The sequence below is a fragment of the Chrysemys picta genome, chromosome 21 (assembly GCF_011386835.1).
Source record: "Chrysemys picta bellii isolate R12L10 chromosome 21, ASM1138683v2, whole genome shotgun sequence".
Lineage (NCBI taxonomy): Eukaryota > Metazoa > Chordata > Testudines > Emydidae > Chrysemys > Chrysemys picta.
The window spans coordinates 11,875,913-11,902,105 of record NC_088811.1 but is presented as its reverse complement, the minus strand read 5'-3'; the positions used below and the strand labels follow the sequence as shown (position 1 = coordinate 11,902,105).

Here is a 26,193-nt window from a genome sequence, read left to right as displayed (position 1 = left end):
AATTTTTGATCACGTCTTAGGGAAAAAACCCACAAGAATTATACTAAGGTCTGCTCTTGAAAAGATGTGCCATGTGTCTTGTACTATTTCTGGATGTATCCCCAGGCATAATAATATACTCCCATAGCATCTAATCATTTTTTAAAAATCCAGCTCAGATTTTTCAAAAGTGACCAGTGATTTTGGGTTGCCTCAGTTCTTGGGGGTCACACCTCCACGGACCCAATTTTCAGAGGGCAGGTGCTGAGCGCTTTCTGAAACTCAGCCCCCTTTCAGATGTGTGTAGATGGACACCCAAAATCACTTGTCATTTATTAGTATCTTAATCCATATGTTAATTACTGTACAGTAATGGACCTATATAAAAGTGTAATGCTTGGCTGCTTAGAAGTTACTTGGTACTTTTGTAAAGAGAACAGACATCCTTTAATGTACATGTGGTTGGCTCCTTTTATAAATCTGCACCTCAGATCTGTAATATGCCCATCATTTTTCATATTGAATTATTTTAGTAAAGCAACTTACAATCATATCTAATTGCTTTACAGAAAGCACTAGAAAATAAACATACACCAGTAACTTTAAATATTATTGTATGGAAGTGGTGTTTGCATTGTCCCTTAGTGGTTTTGCCCTCAGGTATAGTATTCTTGATAAAGAATCTGATTCTGCAATCCTTCTCATGTTGAATAGCACTTACATGAGTAGACTTTTTTTTTTATAGGACTGCTCACAGGAATAAGTACTACTCAGTGTAAGTAACAGTTGAAGAACTGAGTCCTCTATGTTAAAGTATTTGTAGGGGAGGCATTCTAGATATCATGTATACATCAAAAGTTCTTTCAACATCAGTTCTAATCTTAGTGTGGATTGTACAGTTGAACGTAACAGTGCCCTGAGCTCTCAAACTAACCACATAGCAAGATGTTAAACACCTTGGAGTTATTCTTGCCTTGCAGTTAGTTAAATATTTTAAGCAGCGATGTTGTAGTCCCCGTCCTATTTTCACACATGCCTCAGAGAAAGTAGAGAGATCAGTGATGTGTTAGTGGATATGAACAGAACACCTACAGACTGCTGAGAGCCTATTTAAGTAGCCAGATTGGATTGTGGAGCTTTCATGTTCATCGCATGGCTCTAATCAGTGGGGAATATAGAGTGGGTTATACTCACTTTTGCAATTGATGGTATTTATCCATTCTTCTAAAGATGTAATATACCTCATTTCATCTTGACTCTTAAGTAATACATCCCTATGCCTCTGAAAGGCCAGTGGCCAAAGATGAGCAATAGTCAGACCTGAACTGTCTTAGGTTTAAGTTCCACTCTATTCCAGTATCCTGCAGGGCTACAATGGGAACTCTACACCATTAGGAAAGGGAGAATGCTTATTCCCAGTGGAATCTAGTAAAAGCTTCCATTCTTGCCAAGAGATACTGGCTTTTAAAATCATGACATTTTAGATCTAGAAAAGTTTATTGGAAAGGGAGTTTTATTTTTTCCTCCTGCCTGCTACATAGATGCACTCCTGTGGAACCAAGTGCCTTCTTTCACAGATGCTAGGAGAAAGAAAAGGTCCCACTAATCTTTTTAAAACTACAACAACATTCCTAAAATCGTATATCTGTGCCACATGGGCCATGTACAGACTATGAAAAGTTGTGCCGGGATAGGATTTTATCAGCTCTTACTTTGGGTTACTTTGTATAAATCTCTTGTCTTCTAAAATGCAACCACCCCAGACTCACTGATATTTCTGTTGTACACCTAAATATGTTAATATCTCTGTATACAATAGTGTAAGCCAGTATTTGTGAATATTTTACACGTTTGGTATACAGTGCTAAAAATCAATAAAAATGAAAGACAAATGACTTGCAATTTCTCTCATTCAAGAGTGGCATCATACAGGGAACTTCATACATGAAGCTATCATCCATATGTCCTTTCCCCTCCTCACTTATTACTATTTTGTTTGAATTAGAAAATAGAAAGGGGATATGCACTCTGCTCCAAGGAGCTCCCCTGAGGTGCGGGGAGAAAGGATGGAATCAACCCTGGATTTCTACCTTTACCTCACTAGCTGGGGGAGAGAAGGTCATATGTTCAAAACTTCAGTTTCCTCTTCAGCAGAGAGTGGTCATGCACCCCCCATCCCCAGAGGCACATACACCCCATTGGCCCATCTGTCACAAGCCCAACTGCCCCCTAGTCGCACATAGAGCAGACTAGGTCACATCCCCATCTACCCCACCCTCTAGCCACAGCCCTAGAGTGAGATGGGAGGATCACACATCCGTCCACCCATGCCCGGTCAAGCCCCTCCCCCCCACACACACACATAGCGGGGGGCAATTCCACATCCACCGCACTCACACACACCCAATGGGGGGGGGGGGTCACTTCCCCACACACACACCCTGAGGGGGGGTTGCTTCCCCACACACCCAGCGGGGGGAGGGGATCACTTTCACACACACCCTGAGGGGGGGTCGCTTCCCCCCAGATACACACACGACTGGGGGGGGCAATCCCACACCCCCTCCCCCATTTCCTGCCGTGCAGGGTCAGGGTCTCTTTCCCATCCATAACCCCCACGTGGCCCCCATGGAGCCGGCCACACTAACCTGCTAGCTGTATTCGCTGTGCCGCAAGACACAGTCGCTAGAGCCGCCAATAGAGGCTGCGCGCTGAGACAGCGAACCAATAGCAACCTTCAACGTCACGAAAGGGGCGGGCGCTTGGTTCCGATTGGCTGCTGGCGGCCGGGGCCCGTCCCCCGGGCGCTATCAGGTTAGGGTGAGGAGGCGGCGTGCTGGCGGCAGGTGCCCGCGCTGCTGTGGCTGGCGCGGCCTGTGGGGCCCGGGCGGGATGGAGCCCGGGGCGGCGGCCGGGGCCATCCGCGAGGGCTGGTTCCGGGAGACCTGCAGCCTGTGGCCCGGCCAGGCGCTGTCCCTGCAGGTGGAGGAGCTGCTGCACCAGCAGCGCTCCCGCTACCAGGAGATCCTGGTCTTCCGGAGGTGCCGGGCGGGGATGAGCCGGGGAGCGGGCCGGGGCCGGGCGGGGATGAGCCGGGGAGCGGGCCGGGGCCGGGCGGGGATGAGCCGGGGAGCGGGCCGGGGCCGGGCGGGGATGAGCTGGGGAGCGGGCCGGGTTGAGCGGGGCTCGGAGCGGGCTGCACGGGGTGACTCGCCTCCCCATCAACTCTGCCGCCCCTGGGCAGCGGGGCCGGGCTGCCGCCCCACGGGCGCTCCCGGGACGGGATCCGGATCCGGGGGCGGGGCGGTGAGGTGGCGGGGCAGGGCCCTACCGGCTGTCACCGCAGGGCAACAGCCGCTGCCCCTCGGGGACTCGGCTCCCTTCCTCTCCGCCGGGGGGATCAGCGATCCCGGCCCAGCGGGCAGCCTGGCCACCCCTCGGTGCCTGAGCAGGGTGGAGCGTGGCCCCTTCCCCACGCTGCTCCCGGGATGCCTGGCCGAGGTCCAGTCCTGGTGGGTGCTGGCAGGTGGCTCCCAGCGGGCATGGAGTTGGGGCAGGGGTGATTCCTGACACCACTCCCAGGCACCAGAGTGGGGCCTGCCCAACACTTAGTGGGGGACGGAGGCAGCGCCGCTCCGGAGCGAGACCTGATGCCACGAGCCTCTTCTCCGCGGGCGCTGTCCTGAGGCCCCTTCGTTTCTCTTGCCTTCGCAGTAAGACCTACGGCAACGTGCTGGTGCTGGACGGGGTGATCCAGTGCACGGAGAGAGATGAGTTCTCCTACCAGGAGACGATTGCCAACCTACCTCTCTGCAGCCACCCAAAGCCCCGCAAGGTACGGGGCTTCTTGGCTGATGGCCGGCTGCTTGTGCCAACAGTTTTAGGAGTCGTGCTTAAATGACAATTGTCCTAATTTGCATGTTGACATATTGAACCCAAGCACCACGTATGTGGCCTATCAATGCAAATACAGCGCTCTACACTTCGGTAGCGCTTTCACCTGGGGCTTGCAAAGCATCTCGCAAGCAGCCCTTATAGCTTGGGAGATACTAATATCCCTGCCTTATAGGAGGGGACTGTGTCCGTAGCAAAGCTGTGGAAGACTCCTGATTGGATTTTCAGGGCTAACTTTCTTGATCCAGACTTTGCTATGACCCTTCCAGCCTGGCTGGACCAAGCTGATTCTCTTCTGTTTTCGGCCTCTCTCCTGTCTCAGGTGCTAATTATTGGTGGTGGCGATGGGGGAGTGTTACGAGAAGTGGTCAAGCACCCATCCGTGGATTCTGTGGTGCAGTGTGAAATCGATGAGGTACGTAATGTGGGAGATGAGGCTGGCGTGTCCTTGATTTCAATGGGCTGTGAGGCTGCAGAGTGGCTCAGGGTGAATGGGGAGAGCTGCTTCAAAATCTCAGCTACTTCATCCGCTGCAACTGACCCTAAAGACAGCGCTTTCATTCCTTGCCATGTTGGCATGGCAGTGACTGCGCTACCTCCACAGCCCTCCGTAGCAGCAGCCTGATTCTTTCCTGTGGACTTTTCCACGTGCACAGCTGGGGCTAATCCAGTCCGGATTGCAGGATCTGAAGGCTGAGCTCCAGAGAAGAGACGTTCTTCTGGCTTTGGGAAGTGCCCTTTTTCTTCCCCTGAGGGGGACAGCACGTGTGTTCCAACGAAGGGACCTTGTCCCTCTGTTAGGTCACTGCTGAATTGGTGTTCTACTGCTTCCTACGGGGCCTTCTGCTGGTAGGTGGGTCTGTCCTTCCTCCACTGGTCAGTTCATATTGGCGTTAGTTTCAGAAACTGTCGCCATTGTGCTGGGAAATAGCGGTGTGAGAAATGAGAACTAAGCCCAGAGTCCATTCCTAAGCTCTCTACTAAATCAAATGATGCTGCTGGCTGAGTGTGCCTTGACGTGAATAGGGACTGTGACGGCCATTGAGCACAAGGAGTGGCTCAGAACAGCTGACACTGGTGTCTTCTCACATCTCTGCAAGCTGTAAAGATTCTAGTGTTTAGGGGATACACAGTGATTTTTCACCTGGAAGAAAGTGCTCCTCTACTAGGGACGAGGTGTTCTCCTCCCCCAGAGGCAGAGAGGCCTAGACAAGGAAGTTTGCAGAGGAAAAGGAGGGCTCAGGGCAGGGATGGGAATATCGTTCATTGAAAACCATATTGGCAATTTTCAGGGTTTAAAAGAAAATCGCCGTGTTGGTTGGGATCTGCCTCTGCAGACGGTGATCTCCCCAGGGGAGAGGGGAGCAGGCAGGTCTGTGTAATCAGATCCTTTCAGTTCTTCAGGGCACCTTTGGAAATTCGGGCTCTTTGGGTTTGGCACTTATTGTGCAAGAATGTTGCTGAACTCGGGGGCCATAGGAAAGGGCTGAGCCTTGTGTGTTCGCTTAAGATGCTGGAAACAGACTGCTCTCAAACGGCTGGTGAGGTGTGTCTTAGCTGAGGGTGTGGAAGGAAATGACTCAGCCATTGATCAGCTTGGCTGCATGGCGCTGTATGTACTGACCTGCTTGTTCTGTCTGTTACAGGATGTGATTCAGGTATCGAAGAAATACCTCCCAGGGATGGCGGTGGGCTATTCCAGCCCCAAGCTGACCCTGCACGTTGGGGACGGCTTTGAGTTCATGAAACAGAACCAAGAAGCCTTTGATGTGATTATCACAGACTCCTCCGACCCCATGGGTAAGAACCCAAAGGAAAGGGGAGAGTGGGGTGGGTCCCATCCACGCTCTCCTTCCCATCCTCTCCATGCTAAACACCTCACTGAGGCAGTGCAGAACTGGCCAGGGCTCTTTTGAAGAATAAAGAGAGAATCTTCTCTCCCAGCCTAGAGAAATCCCTCCCTCCCTTTCACTTCAGTTCCTTTGATGGGAAGTGATCTGGTTGGGGCTCCAGATGCAAATCATGGAGCTACTGGAACTACTCCGTCCTTGTCTCTTTGGCCCCGAGCGGGTGGGGGGTGAAATGGCATCTGAAAATTGTTCCTTTGCCAGCACAGGAGCAAGGCTGCCAGCCAGCCCTCTTGCTTCCCTTTTCGTGGCTCTGTGTCCCTGTCCTGGGAGGTGATCTAATTACTGCTGCTAGTAACTAGTTGATCCTGGAGTCTGAAAAGAACTAATTGCCAACCCTCCCTGCCTACTCAGCCTATGGCTACATGTAAACCACTACAGCTGTAGCCATTTAAGGACTTGTCTACACTACAAAATTGTGTTGACCTAAGTTACGTCAGCATCCAGCCGCTGCAGTCATTCAATCGCCTTTGCGTGTCCACCTTCGCTCCTTGTGTCGACCTAACTCCATTGACGTTGACTCTTGTGGAGGTGGGTTAAGTCGGCAGAGCGGGGATGTTACGTCGGAGGGAGCAAAATTTTAGTGTAGACGCTTCCCTAGTGAGGGCGACGTAAGCTGCCTCGCATCGACATCGCTCTGTTGTGTAGACACTACCTACGCTACCAGGAGGGGTTCTCCTGTCATAGGTAATCCACCTCCCCAAGAGGTGGTAGCCAACTCGATGAAAGAGTTCTTTCTTCAGAAAGAACCTGAAAGAGAGTGCACTGGGGTTAGGTTGGAATAGCCACATCTCTCAGGAGTGTGGATTTGTCAGAGACAGCTATAGTGATGTAAAATTCCTCAGTCTTCCTACCTGCAGTGAGCTGCTGTCCGCGCCTCGCCACCCCCTCGAGAAGCTAAGGGAGCTAGCTACCTTCCTTACGTACTCACTGGTCCCATTACCATAGTAGCCAAGAGCCGCAAGGTCTTTAATGCATTAGCCGCCTAACAACCGTGGGAGGCAGGGAAGTGCTGCTGTCCCCATTTTACATATGGGTAACCAAGACACAGCCACGAAGGGCCAGATTTTTAAAGGTATTTGGGCATCTAGCTGCCATGGAAATCAATGGGAATTAGTCACCTAAATCATTCAAAAAATCTGGCCCCAGAGTGATTTGCTGAAGGCACACTGGGAATTCATGGCAGTGTTGAACCTGGGTCCCAAGCTAGCACCCTAGGTCCTCAACCACTTTTCCTCTCTTGGACAGAGTACACAATGCTGCCTGGGGTTTGACCATGTAATTGTTTTTGCTCCTGTTTGCAACACTACCGCGCTTTTGGGAGGGGGTGGAGAGGTGGAGGACACATGCCTCGGGGGATGTTCTGCTCTCCTGATTCCCTTAGCAGGAGGTTCCCTTAGCTACTACTGTCTGATCTTGATAGACAACGTAGCCTAACCCCAGTGCCCTTTGCTGATGTTATCTTCTTCCCTTTAATCTGCCGAGCAGTGGGATGAGATCATGAGATTTTTATTTTTGTGAGGAGTATTAGCTTTGCTGATTAGCAAAGAGAAAATTGGGGTGGTTCTGCTGTGCTAGAGGTGGGCCAAACCGGAACCCCAGATCCAAACACCCCAGACTGCACAGCCCCGGCTCACCTCTAGTTATTTGCAATACATTAAAAAGCGATTCAGAATCTTCTTTTCTAAAACAATTGAGTTTTGCCTGGTATCAAACTTGAGTATCTAGAGCTTTGCTCCACCCGGGGGTCTAGTCTCTTCCGGAGCCCGGCGAAGCCATGCCCGAGATGCACAAAGGGATTTTCATGGACCCTGAGCCATCTCTGTGACATCCTACCCCCAGGTCCCGCGGAGAGCTTGTTCAAAGAATCCTACTACCAGCTGATGAAGACGGCTCTGCGGGAGGATGGGATTCTCTGCTGCCAAGGTGAGACCAGACAGGGTACAGTTGGGCAACTGAGGCACAGAGAGGTGAAGTGACTTGCCCAAGGTCACAGGAAGTCTGATGAAGCAGGGAATTGAGCCCAGGTGCCTCAAGTCCCAGACTAGAGTTGAAGGTAACTATGTAAATAGGGAAGTTCAGGTAGGTGAGGCTGGGTGTACCAGGGTTCTGACAAACAGGTAATGTGGGTCTGAGGATCTTGTCCCCTTGTGCCTGCTGGTCTGGATCTCATGTAAATGTTGTAATCCCCTGGCACAGATATCAGAGGCGGCAAAAAGCCAAACTTGGGATCCGTGGTCTAATATCTACTGTTTAAAAATCTCACTTCCCAGAGCTGTCGGAGTCTTCCTATGCATTTCCAGTAATCTTCACAGTGCGTCTACACTAGAGCTTTTACCAGCAAAGCTATCCCAGTGTTAAAAAATCACAGCCCATCCCGATGTAGCTATGCCGGTAAGACTTAAGTGTAGACCAGGCCTTAGTCTTCAGATTTAAAACCAGCCTTAACCTGAAACCCTCTGCTCAGAGTGCTAAAGGTGGCCATTGTCTATTCTAACCTCCTTTCTGTCCCTGTTACCTGCACAGGTGAATGCCAGTGGCTGCATCTGGATCTCATTAAGGAGATGCGTCAGTTTTGCAAGTCTCTGTTCCCTGTGGTGGAATACGCTTACTGCACCATCCCTACGTATCCCAGCGGACAGATCGGCTTCATGCTGTGCAGTAAGAACCCAGTGAGTGTTGGGTGTCCAGCAGCTGCCGTCTCCCTGCAGCCTGTGGGGTCGCTGGAGGGGGAGGGAGACATGGAACAGGCTTGGCTCAATTAGTGGCATCAGCCACTTCTTAGTTTCTGAAAGACCAGGAAGCCCGCTTATGTGCAGTCTGCCTCTGTGCTGTGCCCCTGGCTAACTCAGAAGGATCTACATGTGGCACCTAGACCCATCTTCTTAGGAACCAGGGCCCCCCCCCGGGTCTATGCTGTGCTTGGCCGTTGCTAGTCGGGGTCTAGAAGCCACGGTGCTGCTTGCCCATCCCGTGTGTCCTTGGGACAGAACTGACTGGCTACTGTAACCAAGTGTCCTGGTGCCTCCTGTGCACATGTGTGAGAGGCAGGGTGTGGCTCCCACAGAGCAGGTGCAGCAGCAGTCCAGGCTCCCCGTCAAAGAGCCCCAGGCCTGACCTGGAGGGGCCACGCCAAGGAATGAGGGAGACGGTCAGTTTTGACAGCCTCTGGCGGTTCTGTTTTTGAGATGAGGGCAGTTATCCACTGGGAACCGGATTGAGACCCACCAAACTCATTAAATGCAGGGCCCCAAACAGTCATTGGCTGTTAATAACTGGACTGGCTTTGGAGCAGTGCTCTGAAGTGAAAGGCTCTACATACAGCCTCCAGTCCCCCGACTTCTCCCCTTCAGGCCTGTTGCAGTGCACGGCTGGGCTCTCGCACTGGGTCAGAATGCCAGCTGCATTGTGGTCAGTGCCGCACTGAATACAGATGGAGTGAGGGGTTTGATCTTCAGGCACTCAGTCGCGGCATGAAAGCTTTGGTTGGCACAGGGCTCACGCAGACGGTCCCTGGTCGTGCAAGTTAATCTCACTGACTTCAGCCTGGGAATAAGGGCTAGTCATGTGGTCCGGGGTTTGCAGACTCCAGACCCTAAGAGGCTGTTGTCGTGCAGGGCTTGTGGTCCCAGGGTGGAAAAATGCCATAAAAAATGCCCGTTTGTGTGTGTTCTCACTGTCTGCTCTCAGCAGCCAGGACACAGAGCCCCTCTAGATGATTACACAAACACCGAGTGCGTGTATGTTTCCTCTTCGCAGAGCACAAATTTCCGGGAGCCCGTGCAGCAGCTGTCACAGCAGCAAGTGGAAAAGATGAACCTGAAATACTACAACTCTGACATCCATCAGGCAGCTTTCATCCTGCCTGAGTTTGCACGGAAGGTAAGTGAGGCTGTAGCCCCTCTCTCCCCCCAAAGGCTGGTGAGAACCCACAGTTCTGTGGAGTGGAACCACTGATCTGGGACCAAGGGTTCCCACTCGGGGGGGGAGGGAGGGGGGCACTGCTCTGCAACTCTGCTGTTGGTGCCGTGTCTTCATTAGAAGTACAAGGCTCCTTCTTGGGCAGGGAATGCTCAGATCCAGCTTATGGGACCCTTGATCTCGAGCGAAGGACTGTCCCTGATTAATTCCAGGGAGCGTGGGAGTTGGTGTGGGACTGTACGGTCTGCAGAGCTACCAGCATGGAGATCTGGATGCTGGCTGCTCTGGGTGAGGCGTGGTGAAGCCAGTGCCGGCCAATAGCTCTGGCGGGGCAGGAGCTTATTGAACCCCCAGCTTGTCATACACACCTGTATAGGAGGAGACTACTACAGAGAACTAACCTGAATCAAACCCCGAACAGGCTTTAGATCCACCAGTGGGCCCTGAGAGTCACCAGTCCTCCTTAGAGAAGCCCCACAAAGAGCCTGGGTAATGCAGGCGTGGGCTGTAGATCCTGCTGCAAACCAGAGGACTAGAGAACGGCAGTGGTGATGGTCTACGGTGGGCGTGGAGTTCATTGTGCATTGCTGAAGGATTTGTCCATGTTTTACATCACCCCCTTCAAACCATCCCTGTTGCAGTCAGGCCTAAGCCCCAGCTGTGAAAGGTGCAGCTGCAGAAAGGAGACCTGCTTGGCGTGCTAGAGGAGTTGCCCGAGCTAGTGGCATTGTAATGTGAAATGAGCATGCCCAGAAATACACTTCCCAGCCCCTGTCTAAGCAGGTTTGTCATTTCTCTAGACGATTAACTGACTTCCTCTCTCTTGGGTGTCTCCAGGCCTTGAGTGATGTGTGAGAGCCTGAGAAGCTGCTTTTCCCCCCGTGAGTTGGACCCTGAGATCTTCGGCGCTGCAGCATGGGGACTCTCTCAGCAGGCTGCCAACTCTTCCTCCTGGCTGGGGGTTTGACCCTTTGCCAGCCAACATTCCGTCTGATAACGCTTAAAGATGGCAGGGCATAAGCCAGATGAGACTCTCCGAGCTCCTCATTGCTTGGGGTCAAAACTGTTCTTTCCAGTATTGGGAATGTAAGATATCTTTCTCCTTTCTTCCTTTTCTCCCCCCTCCTCCTGGCCCCAGCTCACTTGGTGTATTTATAACTGGTGTGTGTCTGCGTAGCAATCTTCTGGAACTTGGGAAGAGTCCGGAAGGTTCATTGACTCAGTCTTAAACACAGGGAAGGGAATAGTGTGCAGGGAGGTAGCCTGCTCTCCTCCACAGAGAGCTCCCTGCTGCTGAACTATTGTAACTGGTAACAGGCCTGAACTCCAGCTCCACTTTTTCCTTGGAGAGGTCACAATTCCTATCCTCTGTTGCCATTCACAATAGGTCTCTAGTCCCGCTGGAGCAGCAGTGTTATAGGGCCAGCTCATCGGCTGGCAGCGAAGTCTAGTCGTTTGTTGTTTTTTAAATTGGTTGGAAACGAAGTGCTGAGGCACTAACAGGGCGACTCCTGTTTTTTTAATCCTTGCTTTCGGATCGGTTCCAAGGCATGTTCCCCAATACAGAGGGCGGTGCTTTATATCCATCCGTTGCCTGGTGGATGGCAGCGAGGATGGATGTCGGGGGAGCTAGTCTCTCCTGAAGGCCTCCGCCTTTTAGCCGTAAGTAGAAGACTCAGGCCGGGTATTGGCTGAGCCGTGGGAGGCGTATCATGATTTGTATTCTTGCTCCCAAGATCAATGGATGTGTAATTTGTTCTCGACGTGTACTGGGTCCTGAGGCTCAGACTCCACTTCTCCATAACTCATTAAAAGAACTCCATGCTGCCTCTGGGCTGTTGGTGTCCTCTCTCAGTGCAGCCCCCTGCAGCTGTCACTCCCAAGCAAACAATCTGTTCTGGGGGTTAAGGTGACATTGGAGTCGGTGCATTTCCTTGATAGGGAGCGATGCTCTAACACTCCTGTGCTCGTCCTACTGCCTCTTACTGGAGGATCGCGGGGCACCATCCAGTCAGCCTGGCTCCTCCTCCTCCTGCCCTGCAAGGCATATGTTGTAAACTGTGACCTGGTGCATGCTCTGCATTGCAGCCCCCACCCACTAAGAGCTCTAGCCCCTCTGCTGTCCCATGTGCACTGCACAAGTCAGCACCCCTTGGCCTCAGCGACTCTCTAGTCCAAACAAGAGGCTCCTGTCTGCTCCCCCCTCCCTGCTTACTTGTCAAACTAAGGAAGCTGCCCATCTCCCTGCAAGCATGGCTCAATCGCTGACTCCTCCCAGATAGTGGTTGTTTCTTCTTATTGTCCTCTGCAAAACCGCTGCTGGTCCCTAAGGCTGACTGCTCTTCAATCCTGCAGTGGGCTCTAGCTGTACAAACCTTGAATGGCCACTAGGGGACATCTCGAGAACCCGAATCAAAGGGCTTGTGCTGCCAAGGAAGAGCGTTCCCCGGCAGGCTCTGTCACTGTAACAGTAGAGGTGCAATGTTTTGCTCTTGTTGGGTCTAGGTTGTGTCACAGCCGCTGTTCAACAGAGCCTGCAGCTCATGTAGCCAGCGACTGTCTGTCACGTCTGCCTCCTCTGTTGGAGTCTCCCCTTCTGCTTTATCTCTAGTTATTGCCTCAGTGTGCAGCCCCACTCCTCAGATTCCCATCAGCACTGTTCCAGCGCTGGCCTGAGGCATTGCACAGCAATGCTCTACTGCGGGAGTGGAGCCTGGCTCCCCTTCAGTCTGTCCGGGGCAGGCTGGCCAGATTTCACCCTGGTGTCTGGGCTTGAACTAGTTTGTTTAAGTGGGTGTGACAACTTTGTGTCCTTCCGTTCACTTGGGGCCCCCTGAGCCTTGTTCGATCTACCCCTCCAAGGAGTTTGTCCTGTTGGGTCTTAGTGTGGTCCCCAGAACAGAGCCTTTTCTTATCCCCTAGGGGTCACCCTAGTGCCCTACACTCTGGTTTGACCCCCTTCCCTCCCCTGCTCCCCCTCCCCCCAAAAGATACCTGCACATGATCTGATCCCAACTCCTCCCTTCCTTCTCTGGGGCAACTGACCAGAGTTCTATGCAGTTTGCTGCCTGTAGTTCTCTTGGTGGAAATGGAGTTAGTGGGAGATCAGGCCCCTGGCATCCTGGATTGATTTTGGCCAAAAGCCGTCTTTCCATCCCTTGCACGGGTGGGTCGTTCTCTTACCTCGTGATGTCTCGGTAAGGCTACCAAAGCACTTTGGGTCCAGTCTCTCTAGGAGGGTCAGCAGTCGTCGTCTTATGAGTTACAAGTATGAAAGCAGCATGATGGGTGAGTGAGGGAAGAAGTAATCCTGTGTCAAAGCCTTCCGGGGGAGGCTAGGGAGATGATCACTAAAAGGGAATGGATAAGGTTTGGGGGAAGGGAGAGCTATAAAGATGTTTTGTACCTGCCAAGCCTGGGGCTATGGGGTCTGTTCCTCCTGCCTCTGTTGATAACATCCTCCTGAAGCCCAGCAGGGAGCTGCATTCCATCCCGCGGGAGGTGTCCCTGGTGTCGGCAGAATCCCAGGCCCTTGCACGCAGGTGATGTGCTAAGCACAGGGGGAAGTGATTTCCAGCACTGCGATTTCGCCTCCTGCTTGTTCTTGTTGAATTTTCTCTTACTTTAAAAGCTTTTCTGTTCACCTTGAAGCTTTGCCCCTCTGCCCTGTTTAAAGGGCTCCAGGGCACAGCCCTTCATGCTGACCCACCTTTAGAAAGCTCTTCCCACCTGTTGATTATTTGTATTGCTGTAGAATCCAGGAGCCCTACTCAGGGACCCTGGATGCTGTACAAACAAAACACAAAGCCAGGCCCTGCCCCCAGGAGCTTACAGTCGAAGTTGGTGCTGGGGAAAGGTGCTGGATTGACATCTCTGCAAATCCCTTTGTCCACAGATCAGGTACAGACTGGACAGGGGGCAATGCAAGCTTCCCTGTTAACATGCCTCACCTCCCCCCCCCTTGGAGTTACCCCATACCCTCCATGGCAGAGGATGGTTCAATCCCTATAACCTATTCAATCCTTCACATCTCTGCTGAGAATGCCAATGAGGCTTTTCTTATATATGGGGAAGGGGACTCAGTCTGCCCGCAAAGTCAAGCAAGGCCCCCGAGCAGCCACCGTTTGGTGATGTGTAAGATTACTGCCCACTATGCATCGTGCCCTAGAGGTGAAATGCTCCAGGCACCTCCATACAGCTGGCCCTGATTGCCTTTTTCCTTAGCTCTTTGCAAAGATTTAATCTCACTAGCATAACCTAATTTACAAGTCAGTTACCACCCTGGCAGGATAGGGCCATCTGCAATCCAAGTGGCCTGTGATCTACCGCTAGAGCCCTACACATATCTCCACAGTAATGGCCAGACCGTTGTTCTTTATAGGCAGTTTCAACTGCTTCAGTGCTCTACACTGAGAGAGACAGCTCCCTGCCTGAATCTGGCATTCATGAACAATGCAGCCAGGGAATGGAAGGATAGTTTGCACAGCCGTACCTAGTGCCATCTGAGCAGCTCCAAGCACTTTGACTGTTAGGGTGAAAGTCGCCCCTGCGTAGAGGGCTGACACGGGTTCTGTGCACTAGTCAAGCCCTTACAATGGGACTTACGTGGCGTACAGAGTTTCAGCTAGGCTGCTGCACATGAATTTCATCGATGATTATCCCTTCCACACCTGGGGCTGCAGCTGTTAACCCTGATCTACAGCTTGGGAAACACGGGTACACGAGAGCAAGGTTTTCAAAAGTGACAAGTGATCTCCGGTGCTGAACTTAAGAAGTTTTAATGTGCTGAGCGTCTGCTGTCATCTGAAAACTGGGCCAGTTTAAGGTGTCTCCAGCAGGGCCCTGAAAATCAATAGTCACTTGGGACAAGCTTGGCCAGCCAAACTCCGTGATTTGCGCAAGGCTAGAGAAGTTGGCAGAGTTAAGAACGGAGTCTATTGGTGGTCTCCATTTGTACCGCGGTACCACCCGGGCCCGTCACAATCTTAGAACTGGAACCCCATTGTGCTAGGCACTGTACGAACACAACAAAAAAACAGGCCCTGCCCCAAACAGCTCACAGTGTAAGAATATGACAGGAAACAACAGGTGGAGATGGACAGAGGAACACAATGAGAGGGTATTGGTAGGCAGCACCCTCAGTGCCCCAGAGGCCTGTTGTCAAGTCTGCTTGCCTGGGGCTGACGCCTAACCCTGTACTTTGCCAATGAAACTTCTTCAGTTCCCAAAAAGTTTCATACATTTTTCTGGGGAAAAAAACCAACCTCGTTATGAAAAATATCTTGCCCATGTCCTTTCAGCCACTTAATTGGCAGGAGTACCTCATTCAGCCCGTGCTAATGTTCTCAGGGCCTGGCTGGATTATTGATGGAGCCCAGCCAGAGCGCGAGACTGCCAAGCTGAGGACAATTTTGTCAGAGACCAGGAGGCCACAGGCAAACAATCTACAAGTGATAACAACTGCCCCCAAGCTGCTGGGGGAAGCAGTTTCCTTTGCAGGGATGAGGGAAAGGAGGGGAAAGTCTGAGGAACCAGCCAGGGCCCAGACAAAGAGACTCAGGCAAAATGTCATTAAAAAGTACAATGAGAAATTTCCCAGAGTTAAAGGCCGGGCACTTTGGGTGAAGCTCTTTTCTGACTGTCTGCATAGGAGGGAGTTAAATGCTTTTAAAATATGCAAAAGGTGGGGAATTAGAAACCGGGATCTCAATTATAGGACAGTGATGTGTGAAGCAGATAAAGTTGGTGGGGGAGGAATGATCACAAATGCTATGGAAGTAGGTGGCCCATCTTTCAGGGCTGCCAGCTGCACGGCTAATAGAATTTTAATAGCCTCTTGCTCTTGCAAATGATAAGCACTCGCTTCCCTCCAGCTGGAGACTTCCTTGACAAGAGCGAGGCTGCCCTCTCCATGGTACTGAAAGGCTCTGTGTGATTTGTACACAGCAGCCGAAGACTCAGCTTCTCGGGGACTCCTTTATGTGGGATTTGCTGAACAAGGCTATAGCTCTATCTGTAGACACCGGGGTACAGCACCACCGCACGTGTCCCTGTTCTTAACTCACTTCAACTCCAAGAGGGCCACCAGAGGCGTGAGCCGGACTCTCCCTGGGAGCAGACTGTGTGAACTCGTTAGGGAAGGGTCCTTGGGCACGTGAGCTCTTGTGCTGATACAACTAGTCTGATCTCTGGGATTAAACTTAACTAAGGGGCTGTGGGGACCATGATCTGCTGTATGAAAGAACCGCTCACAAATCTCATGGCACAAGAGGTCATTCCCCAGCGTCTCTGGCCATCTCTCAGATGAGTCTGGCAGTCTCAGCCCCCGTGAGAGTCCGTTCAGATTGCCAAGCCCCCACCCCAGGCCTCTTCACACTGTTTCCCAGTACTAGAACTGCCTCCTAATTAGAATCCATCAATGAGTTTCCACAGGCGGATGCTGTGTAGTTGAAATCGAAATTGTTTCATGGGAACGTGTTGATTTTGGTGACATTTTCTATGGAAAAGTTTTTGAAATGTTTTGTTTTCCCTTGGACTTTTACCTCGTATCGTTGAACAAAAGCCTTAGAACTGAACACATCATTACTCTGAAATGGCAAACTCTGATGCAGCCACAATGGTGGGCGGGCGCCCACTCCCCCACAACGCACTGTATGGATATCGCTGAAGTTATGACATTGTTGAAATTAAACGTTGTGATGTTTTAGAACGTTCCTCTGCAAGCGGCCACCACCCCCCTGTACCCCCCATCCAGCCTCTCTCAATCCCAGCTGGGTTTATGGAGCAGTGGCCAGAGAAGGTAGGACCTGTCTCCCAGCTCAGCCTCCCTGGAGAACTACACAGGACTCAGTAATTCATGGCATCCATGTTCTGGTGATATTCCTTCCTCTGTGCACCTGCTTTAAGACTTGGCTCAGAGATGAGCAGGGACTTCAGGCTCCAACCCACACTCAGATACTCTCTCTTCCTTGGCTTGTTATATTCGTGCTAATGAAAGCTGTGACTGAACCATCCATCTGGTGTGTAGCCATGCTGCACCGAGGTGCCTCAGGGATGGGGCTGCTGGTGTTAGGGGACCGTTCTGAGACTGCCTTGATAAATGAGTTACAATTTCAGGCCTGTGAGCAAATTGCCAGTTGGTTTCCCCTCTCGAGGAGGATTGCTGCCATCAGCTGACTGTTGCTTTGTTTATTGTGTTGCTCTTTGGCACTCAGATCCCCGTGGAGATGTTGGGGAGGCGTCTGGCTACCAAGGAAAGCTAAGGCCTTTGAACCCTTTCCTTCAGCTGCAACTGAGCTTCTGGCCTCTGGGAGCCAGATCCAACTCCATTTTGTGCAGCAAGAAAATACTGTGATCTGGTCTAAGGCCAGGCAAGAAATAGTCCGGAGACCAGGCACATCCAAGCAACAGAGTAAAGCAGCTGGGAGGGACATCCCCACCCCTCAACGTGACAATCTGCCTCCACAATGCTCTATGATTGTTCTTATAGCAGCACTTAGGGGGGGTCTGCTGTGCAAGGTGCTGCACTTACCCATAGGAAGAGAGTCCCTGCCTCAAAGAGCTTACAGGCTAAATAGACAAAGGAAGGCTCATTATCCCCCTTTTACAGAATGGGAAACTGAGGTACAGCACCATGAAGTGACTTGCCCAAGGTCACACAGAGAGCTTCTGGCACAGGCAGGAACCCAAAGCCTGCGTCGCAGTCCAGAGCGGGGCCATCCGTACTAGGCCCACGTCCAACAGCAGTCACAGTCCTAATTGATTATGTAAGTGAGAAGTGGAGGGCGAGCACCAGGGGCTGCGAGCTACATGCCAGCCAAGGAACAGCCCCTCAGTCGGGAGGCACCAGCAAGGCAGATCGCAGTGTTATGGAGGTGCTACCACTGACAGGCTTCCAAGAGGAGTTGCATCCTGAGGAGAGAGCGAGAGGAGCACAAGGAGATGTAGCCTCACTGGGAGGCTAAGCAGTAGCACCAGCTAGGGAATAGGAGGAGAAGATGGTGGAAGCAGAAAGGAGAAGACCCCAATGTGGGGGAGGGAGGGTGCCAGGGACTGGAGCCATGTAGGACTCAGAAGCTGGGGAGAAGCTTTACCTTGATGTGACCCCAGTGGGGAAGCCAAGGCAGGGATTTGAGAAGCCAATGGGTGTGGTCAGGGCTGTGGGAGATGAAGTGACGGGGCAAAATGGAGGGGCCATGTTAATCCCTCCCGGTCAGAAAAGTTCTTGACTTTCCCTGCACAGGTGCTTAGGGGGCTAGGAGGAGGGAGTGCCTCAGAGGTCAGCTGGTCTTTATGAAGGGGGCAGGGATCAGCAAGATTACAGAGCAAAGGTCTGAGCTGGCACCCGGCCTGGCTCATGGGCCAATCCCCACCTCAGAGTTAGTGAGACTGAAGCCCCACAGGGTTATTTCTTGCGGAGGGCCGAGGAGGAGTTGGCTGGGGAGTCTGTGGTGGAGAAGGGAAGGGAGCTGCTGGGTAATGTGGGAGACGGGCATTTCTGCAGGCAAAGGAAGCTGTAGTGTGGCCCATCACCACCTCTGAGGCAGCCAGCTTGGATCCCGCTGCCCAGCCAGGCTCACTGCCTCTCACGCACAGGGAGCCCGAGAGAAAAGCCAGCAGCTTTTGTACCAGCACCTAATTCCGTCACTTCCTGCGGGGCCCACAGCAGCTGCCTGTATGAACCATTCAGAGCCAGGGCCGAGTGGTTTTGAACCCATCCCACCTGTGAGTGTCCATCGGCCACGTCCCCTCAGTTCACACAGCAGCAGGGACACCAAGCTCAGCTCTTGGGAGAAGCATCATAGAATGTTCCGGCTGGAGCCTGCCTGGCAGCTGAGAGTGGGGACAGGGACTTTGCTGTCACGTCTGGGCAGACGCTGTCTCCCGGGCCTGCTCCCTGAGGTGCTATTCCTTCCTGGCATTCCTGCCCTTTAAGCCTCTCTTGCTGGTCTTGCTGCAGTCTGAGCCAACCCTACAGACCTGCTCAACATCTGCACCTTTCAGGCTGCCCTCCATGCTGGTCATTGTCTGGGCCTTGGTGGCGGAAAATCCATCTTCACAGCTTCTGCCTCCCTGGGCATCTCCCTGCCTCTCCAACTCTTTTCTGACATCACCGCTTATCCCCTTCACCTGTCCCTTTGCTGCCGGATTGTCACTCCGTTCACTCTGTTGTGGTGTCTCAGGGAACAGCCCATATGTAAGACACAGCACCACACAGAGCTGTATCCATGCAAACAGTCTGGTTCACCTAGACGGCCCCCACAGTGGAGACCCAGCTGTATTGGCTGTCCGCTTCCACTGCTGTCTGGCTAGCATTTGGGCTAATGTGCCCTTTGGGTTAGTCCTGTCTCGTAAGTGACTGTCTTGGATTCACCTCCTGCCTGTCTGTTATCGCAGCCCCATCTCAGACTGGAATGGGATGAGGCCCCAGTTCCTCTTGAGGCCCCATTTGCAATCCCCTGGTTTTGCTTCCTCTGCCAAGCAGTTCAGTTCTGGGTCAGCCGGCAGGTCCCCATGCCATGCTCAGGAACTGGGGCTCAGTAGGTGAGTGCGCTCTGCATCCTGCACCCCAGGGCGTCTCACTGGGCTGGAGGAGTTTGATGGACTGCGTTAGGGAGGGCAGCAGGGTGGGTTTGGATAAATCGGCGCGATCGTTCCTGAAGGGAGCAGGTGACGTTTCATCCTGGATCAGGGTGCACAAGCTGGCAATGACCTTAACTCCCCAGCTATCCCAGGGCAGGGTGGGAAAGACAGTCAGGCCACATAGGAACTAGGGGTGCTGCAGCACCCCCCTGGCTTGAAGTGGTTTCCATTAGATACAGGGTTTACAGTTTGGTTTAATGGCTCTCAGCAGCACCCCCACTATACAAATTGCACCAGCACTCCTGTTAGGGTGCTGTAGTTCCTGATTAGAATTTAGGCCTAGGGATCTCCCAGGGAGAATCTGTTTCACACAGAATAGTTCCTTTCCTTTGTGTCTTTCAGCGAGGTTATCAAAGGTTTCTTCTAGCACTCGTGTGTTGATATTTGGGCATCAGGTGCTAGGGGAAGGCTCCACTGCCCTATGGTCTGGTCTTGTTCAAACAGGAGTGGAGGTGCTTGGGCTGTTAGTGGATGGAGAGGGTGGGGTGGGGACAGACTTCTGGGTTCTATCCTCAGCTCTGCCATTCAGTCACTGTGTCCCCTTGGCCACATCAACTCTCTGTGCCTCCACATCTGGAAAGTGAGAACTTACCTGCTCTACAGGGGGTGCTGGAAGGAGGAAGAGACCTGAGCTGCAATGCTGGGCCTCCCCTTAAGAGTATTCCCAGGGGAGAGGGCAGTGGGTTCCAGGGTGAGAAGAGATGTGAACTTTGAGTCCTCGGATCCCAGGAGGCAGGGGCCAGATAACACCATAGTGACAGGGGAATGGGGGGTAGGCTGCAGTGTCCTTACAGAACCTTCTCCTGGGCCACAGCCTGTTACTACAGGGACATCAGTCTGGGCAGGAGGAACCTTCTGAACGGCTGCTTGAAAAGGGGCTGTGCAGGGCAGAGCTGGGGAGAAAGGGGGACCCAGAAGGAACCTAAAGCAGGGGTCATCATGCCATGAGCAAGCCCTGCTAGGCACAGCTGCTCCAAGTCGGCCCAACCCAGCTAAGCCTCTGCTTTTCTCTTTAGCACCATGAAACCCAAGCACCCTGGGGCTGGGATCCATTCTGCCAAGCTACAGTCTGGAACTGGGGGACGTCTCCAGACAACTGGAACCCAGAGGTGCTAGAATGGGAGCAGGGAGCAGCTCAGCATAACCGGGTGAGCATCACTGTGGGGAGACACAGGGGTGAGCTGCAGAGATCCGGACCCCAACATCCCAAGAACTCGCGGTTGTTTGGATTCAGGTCCAGGCCCATCTGTAACTATGGGGGAGGGAGCTTTGACACCTTCCTCTGCACTGGCCACAGGCTACAGGACTGGAGGGGCCATTGGCCTGCTCTGGCAGGCAGTGTCTAGGACCCCAGGAGCAGCCCCTCTAGACGTGGCAGCTGCAGACAGTGCCTAGCACCCGCGGGTGTGGGAGGGCGGGTTACTTTGGTCCCAGCCCCCTGCTCCCCCCTCCCCCCGCAGAGGTCTTTGCAGCAGGGGCACCTGGAAAGCCCCGGGGCGCTGAAGGGCCCCGCTCCAGCAGCCAAGTGTTGACACCCCTCCAGAGTCTAATTTGCCTTTGATAGGGACTGGATTGTTTGCGTCACCTGCAGGGCTCGGGAGCGGGCTATAAAAGGGGCTGCAGCCATTGTCTGTGGCAGAACAGAGCCCAGAGGCAGCTCCCCCCGCCCAGCCGTGCCCGATCCATCGCTGCAGTCCCCGCCGATCCATCATGCAGCTGGTGGCCAGCCTGGTGTCCGTGCTGCTGCTGGTGTGGAGCGTGAGAGCCAGCGCCTTGCCCGGCGAGGAGAGAGCCGCCGTGGCGAACAGCAGGGTGAGGATCGCGCACCCCGGGGCGGGAGGCAGGGCAGAGGGGACCGCCGGGGCCACTCGGGTGGGCGCTCTGTGCTCCGGGGCCCGCCGGAGCTGCGGCGCTGGGGGATGGAGACGGCTGGGCCCCTGATTGGGAGGAGGGGGTCAAGGCAGACCGCAGAGGGGGCCGCGAAAGCAGAGTCCGTGCTAGGCGCAAACTGGCACGGTGAAGAACGGGAGAGAGGGGAAGGACGGGAGGAGAAAGGCAGATGGCTGGGAGAGTCCGGCGAGAGGGAGCCGGGCAGGAAAAGAAGGGGCGTGTAGGAGAACAGAAGGCTAGAGGGGGTTCTTGTCCCTGCTCCAGAAAGGACCCCGGGGGCGGAAGAATGCTGGAAGGACCCGGCGCAATAGGAAAGAAGGAAGGTAACCAAGAAATAAGAAGCGGAATAATCACACCAGAATAGAGTCACTTTGATCCGGTATAGAGTGTCCACACGGGACATACGCTAGCATAGCTGGAGCAGTGTAATGGTCCCGATAGCCCTCTGCCGGTCAGCTCCCCTCATAGATAAACCCCAGGAGGTACAGCCAACGGGAGGGGGCACTTCACCACGAAACAGCTTCTGCCCTGTGCTCCCAGACTGTGTCCAGAGCTCTGCCCCGAGCCCTGCGCTCCGCCAGCCAGCACCCGTGCGCCTCCAGAGCTGCCCTGAGCCTTTAGTTGCGCAAGTCTCACTCCGGTGCGCGTCCATCCCTGCAACGCGGCTCGCAGACTCCCCTCCCAGCCTGGGAACCGGGGGCAGCACAAAAGGGGAAGGAAGGGGCCCGGAGTACCCCGTAAAGGCACCTGTGTCTAGTTCCCGGTGTCGCTTTTTCAGCCTCAGAGGTGGTTCTCCATCAGCGTCCGAGGTTAATGCTTTGGAGAGGGGCTCTGGGGCGCTTTGGAGAGGGGCTCTGGGGGGCGCTTTGGAGAGGGGCGCGCGTCCCATGAGTAGCGAACGAGGAGACTGAACAAGAGACAGTGAGATGCTGGGGGGACAGCATCCCATTAGCAAGCGGCCCTTAGATCGTCCGTAACCCTTTTGGGGGTGGGGGAGCACAGCCGCTATCCTCTGCAGATTCTCGCCACGACAACAGGTTAACCCTTTGTGTGTCCGACAGGTTTTTATCCCAAGTCTAAACCGCAGGGAGAAGGGAAGAGCGCGGGGTTAGGCGGCTAAGTCCAGTCACGAAGGCTCAGTGGAAGTGAGTGCAAGGAACGATTCTCAGTGGCCGGTCCCATGCCGCTGCTGGAAGGGAGATCCAGAGTGAATAACTTTCCAAAGTCCGGTCGAGAGCAGATAGCGGTAGGAGGGTGGGTTGGTGGCTGGAGGAGAAAGACGCGGATCCCTTTCTCAGGCTCAGCCCCCCCGGGTTTGAGACATAAGCTGTTATGAAACACACCCCCCCCCAATGCACAGGAAAGCACCGGCCGGGGTATCCCCACGTCCCGGTGGAAGCGGCGCAGAGCAGCCAGCAGCCGTAAGACCCAGGGGCGCGAACCATAACCAGCTCTAGCGGCTCGGAGCTTGCAGGCGGGACATCCCTGAGGGCGGCCGCGACACCGCGGTGGGAGCAAGGGGCGAGCGCACGGGGCTGGAGCAAGGAGGCTCCGTGGCCCCTTCCCCTGGCACCTGCGCCTCGCTGGGGCCAGTGGCCGCCGGCTTCCAGCGCTGTCTGGTTCCGCTGGTTCCCAAGGAGCCAGGGCTTTGTCCCGCCCGGCTCATGGGTAGGCGAATGGGGCAGGCAGCCCGTGCCCAGGTAGCAGGGACACCCAGTAGGCGGCTGGAGCGCTGCTTCCCAGCTCAGGACTCGAGGGAGCGGCGACCCAGGTGTTGCCAGACGGGCAGGATTTGGGAAATCAGCCTCCCCCCGCCCTGTGGGGCTTCTGCCCTTGCCACGGCCGCAGGCAGCGGTGTGCCTCAGTTTCCCCGTCTGTCTAAAGGGCAAATCATTAGCGCCCGGCCAATACCCACAAAGGTTTCCTTCAAGAATCAGGAGGATTAATGTGGCAGCTCCCTGGGAAGAGCCTAGGCCAGGGGTTCGTGGCCGCTGGGCTCCCGGGGACAGCTTAGCCCAGGGGTTCGTGGTCGCTGGGCACCCGGGGACAGCCTAGCCCAGCGGTTCGTGGCTAGGGACTGCCGGAGCATAGGCGGGGAGCAAACGCTGAATCCGTAGGGGCAAGATTCTTCTGGGGGTAAGGAAGAAACCGAGCTGAGTTACTCCGGATCAAGGCTGGTGTAACTGAGATCAGAATCTGACCCTAGGCTATTTGAAAACAGGCAATGTGGGTTGTTTCAGATCTCCTTGGTACAAGTAGCGTTTCCAGCCATTTGGGACTACAGCTTGCCCCCATGGCTGCCTCCTTCCTTCACCCTTAACTCTGTCCTCCTGGCAATGATTGGCCAGAGGAGTCGCAGCATGACGTTTCCCCATGCTAATAACGTTTCTCAGCACATTGCCCCTCCATAGCCCTTCCCAAGTGGGTGCTGTGACTGCCAGGCAATGGAGTCAGTGGGCGGGGGGATTTATAGCTATCTGGGTTTGGGGAGGGTGGGATGAGCAGGGGAGATTGTAACGGAGCGAACCAGTTTGTTCACTAGTATAATGACACACAGGTGCTGCTGTCTCAGCCCAGCTGGCCAGGTAAGTATGGCATGATCTAGTATGGATCTGGGAGCCAGAAATTCCGGAGCTCTAATCTCAGCTCTGTCATTGGTTTTCTGTGTGAGCTTGAGCAAGTCATGCCCCGTTGTGCCTCGGTTTCCCCTCTTGTATGGTGGTAGTAATAACTGTTTCCTGTTACCCTGGGAGACAGGGTGAGGATTAACTCTCTCCTGTCTGCAGAGCAAGTGCTGTACAGGTGCTGAGATCCCTCAGGCCAGGAGCCTGTGGTGAGGGAGAGGGAACCAAGGGAACTGGGATCCTGGCTTTGTCCCCCTCTTCCGCCTCCCCTGTCTCTCTGATGAGACCCAGGCTTTCTGAGCACTGAGCAGAGAACCAGAGACAGATTAGGGATTTGTGGGTCCCTGGGCCAGAGCAAGTGGGGAGCCCCCACACCTCTGGCACTCCTGCTGGGGAAATGGGGTCAGGGCACAGGGACAGGAGTGCTGGGTGGGTGGAGCAGGTCAGGGCCTGGGGGTGCCCATTTTTCTAGGGCCCCTCAGTTGGCTGGGGCCCCTGGGCTCAGGCCTCGTTGGCCCAATGTCTAATCTGCCACTGCAGAGAACCATCCAAGTCTCTATGCCAGAGCCTCTGTGCTAGCTCTCCCTCCTGTGTATGCTGTCCCCCTCCCCTCTGGCTCACGGGCCAAAAGCTGTGAACCAGGAAAGAGGAGGAGGCCAACTGGGACTGGCAAATGTCCCCACCTTTCTGCCTCAACTCCCCCCCACCACCACCATCATGAAGACCCCAGTGACTCCCATCCAGCACTATGAAACTGGCCATTCTGAGGGTATTAGCACCGCAGAGGATTGCCCAGTGTCCTAAGGGTTAGAGCTGGGGTCTGTGATGAGGAATGGAGAGCATTAGGCCAGTACCTGCAGAGTGACCTATGGAGATGGCATCACCTCTCTTGTGCTTTCCACTTGCAGGAGCAGACCAAGGCCCGGAAGGACATGATCCTGAAGATGCTGGTGGGTCTCCTGGATGGGATGGACACGGGGCGCGAGACAGCTTCCACTGACTTTGAAGAGCCCCCGGAGAGCAAATTGCAGGAGGAGCAGCTGGCTTTGGGGCGGTTAGCCCAGCTATCACAGCGAGACCGCAAAGCCCCCTGTAAAAACTTCTTCTGGAAAACCTTCACTTCCTGTTAACCCCCAAGCCCCACTACCAGCCCTGGATCCAGGCCCCCTCAGATGTTCCCTGTCCCCTTTAGAACACAAGAACTGTACCTGCATTGTAAATAGCCTACACATGTCAATGGTTTCTGTTTTCCTCAAATGATTTGAGCTCTGTTTGTTTATTACTCCATTCACAAATAAAGCATGGCTGAGAGGCGCCTTGGGAACATGGGTCTGCTTGTTTGTGCCTGCTGCAGCTAAATGCACACACACACGTCTGGGCCTTCTGACACACTCGGTGGGTGGTGGGCAAAGGTCAAGGTCTGGCCTGAAAGGTGTTGGGGGGAAAAGGACATGCTGACTAATATATGCAGACTAGCATACACATATATTATGCTGATAATACTACCCACAATACATATTCCAAACATTTAAGTATACATATTATTAAGCATTAATATAGCAATTATATATCCCATATTGGCCTATATTTTTTTTATAATCCTGTTGAGTTGTGCTAAGTATCCCATAACACTTTGCATTAGCAGAAGTAAACTTTGGCTTAAGTAGATAGGAAGACTGTCAGTGTCAGGAGATATAAATGTTTTCTAACAGCAACAGAAAGGGATTTACCCTCCTCAGAAACCTATGTACCCTGGTACAAGCCCAGGAGATGGCTCCAGGCCCTTTAGTACCTGGAGGTCTCAGAACAAAGATAAGGTTGCATCATGACCTGGGTTCATCACAGAAGATAAAGGGGTGCATCAGGATACCAGCAACTAACAAGGTGAAAACCTGATTCCTTAAATCCAGTTTCAGATGCCATACATATATAGCACCTTTTACTGATACGAAAAGGGATATAACTTAAGGGAGCATGCCTTCTGTGTAAGGTGAATGTCACATGACTGAACAGGACTGCTCTTCGGAGACTAGGATCATATAAAACCTTTTTCCTGCATCATAGTAATAAACTGGACTGATGTTGGTGAGTTGATCTCTTGAGTATATTTCATAACAAACCAAAGTGTGCTCAAGCAACTGACTATACAATTTATCAACAGGCATAAAAGATAACAGGTGTTTCACACATGAGGAAGCCCAGAGCTCAGCCTGCTGGAGCCCTATCTGGGCACTGCTGGGAGGAAGTTCATACCACTGGCGGCCAGTTCAGGCAAGACAGTGTGCTGAGGGGTAATGGTCTAGGGAAATCCCCTACGTGCTCCTAACCAGGATTTT

The 26,193-nt window shown here is 53.4% G+C and overlaps 2 protein-coding genes across 2 annotated transcripts; both read left to right on the top strand.

The window, feature by feature from the left end:
- Window positions 1-2,778: 2,778 nt before the first annotated feature.
- SRM (spermidine synthase) lies at window positions 2,779-11,528 on the top strand. Its single transcript, XM_005292835.5, has 8 exons — window positions 2,779-3,020; window positions 3,694-3,814; window positions 4,196-4,288; window positions 5,520-5,673; window positions 7,623-7,706; window positions 8,307-8,452; window positions 9,540-9,662; window positions 10,539-11,528. Exons 1-8 carry the CDS (start codon window positions 2,872-2,874, stop codon window positions 10,554-10,556), a joined length of 888 nt encoding a protein of 295 aa, XP_005292892.3. The 5' UTR covers window positions 2,779-2,871; the 3' UTR covers window positions 10,557-11,528.
- Window positions 11,529-20,946: 9,418 nt separating this feature from the next.
- On the top strand, window positions 20,947-25,181 carry LOC101950687 (somatostatin-2-like). The gene is made up of 2 exons (XM_005292836.3): window positions 20,947-21,155; window positions 24,766-25,181. The coding sequence occupies exons 1-2, from the start codon at window positions 21,054-21,056 to the stop codon at window positions 24,985-24,987; spliced, it is 324 nt and encodes a 107-aa protein (XP_005292893.1). The 5' UTR covers window positions 20,947-21,053; the 3' UTR covers window positions 24,988-25,181.
- Window positions 25,182-26,193: the final 1,012 nt, after the last annotated feature.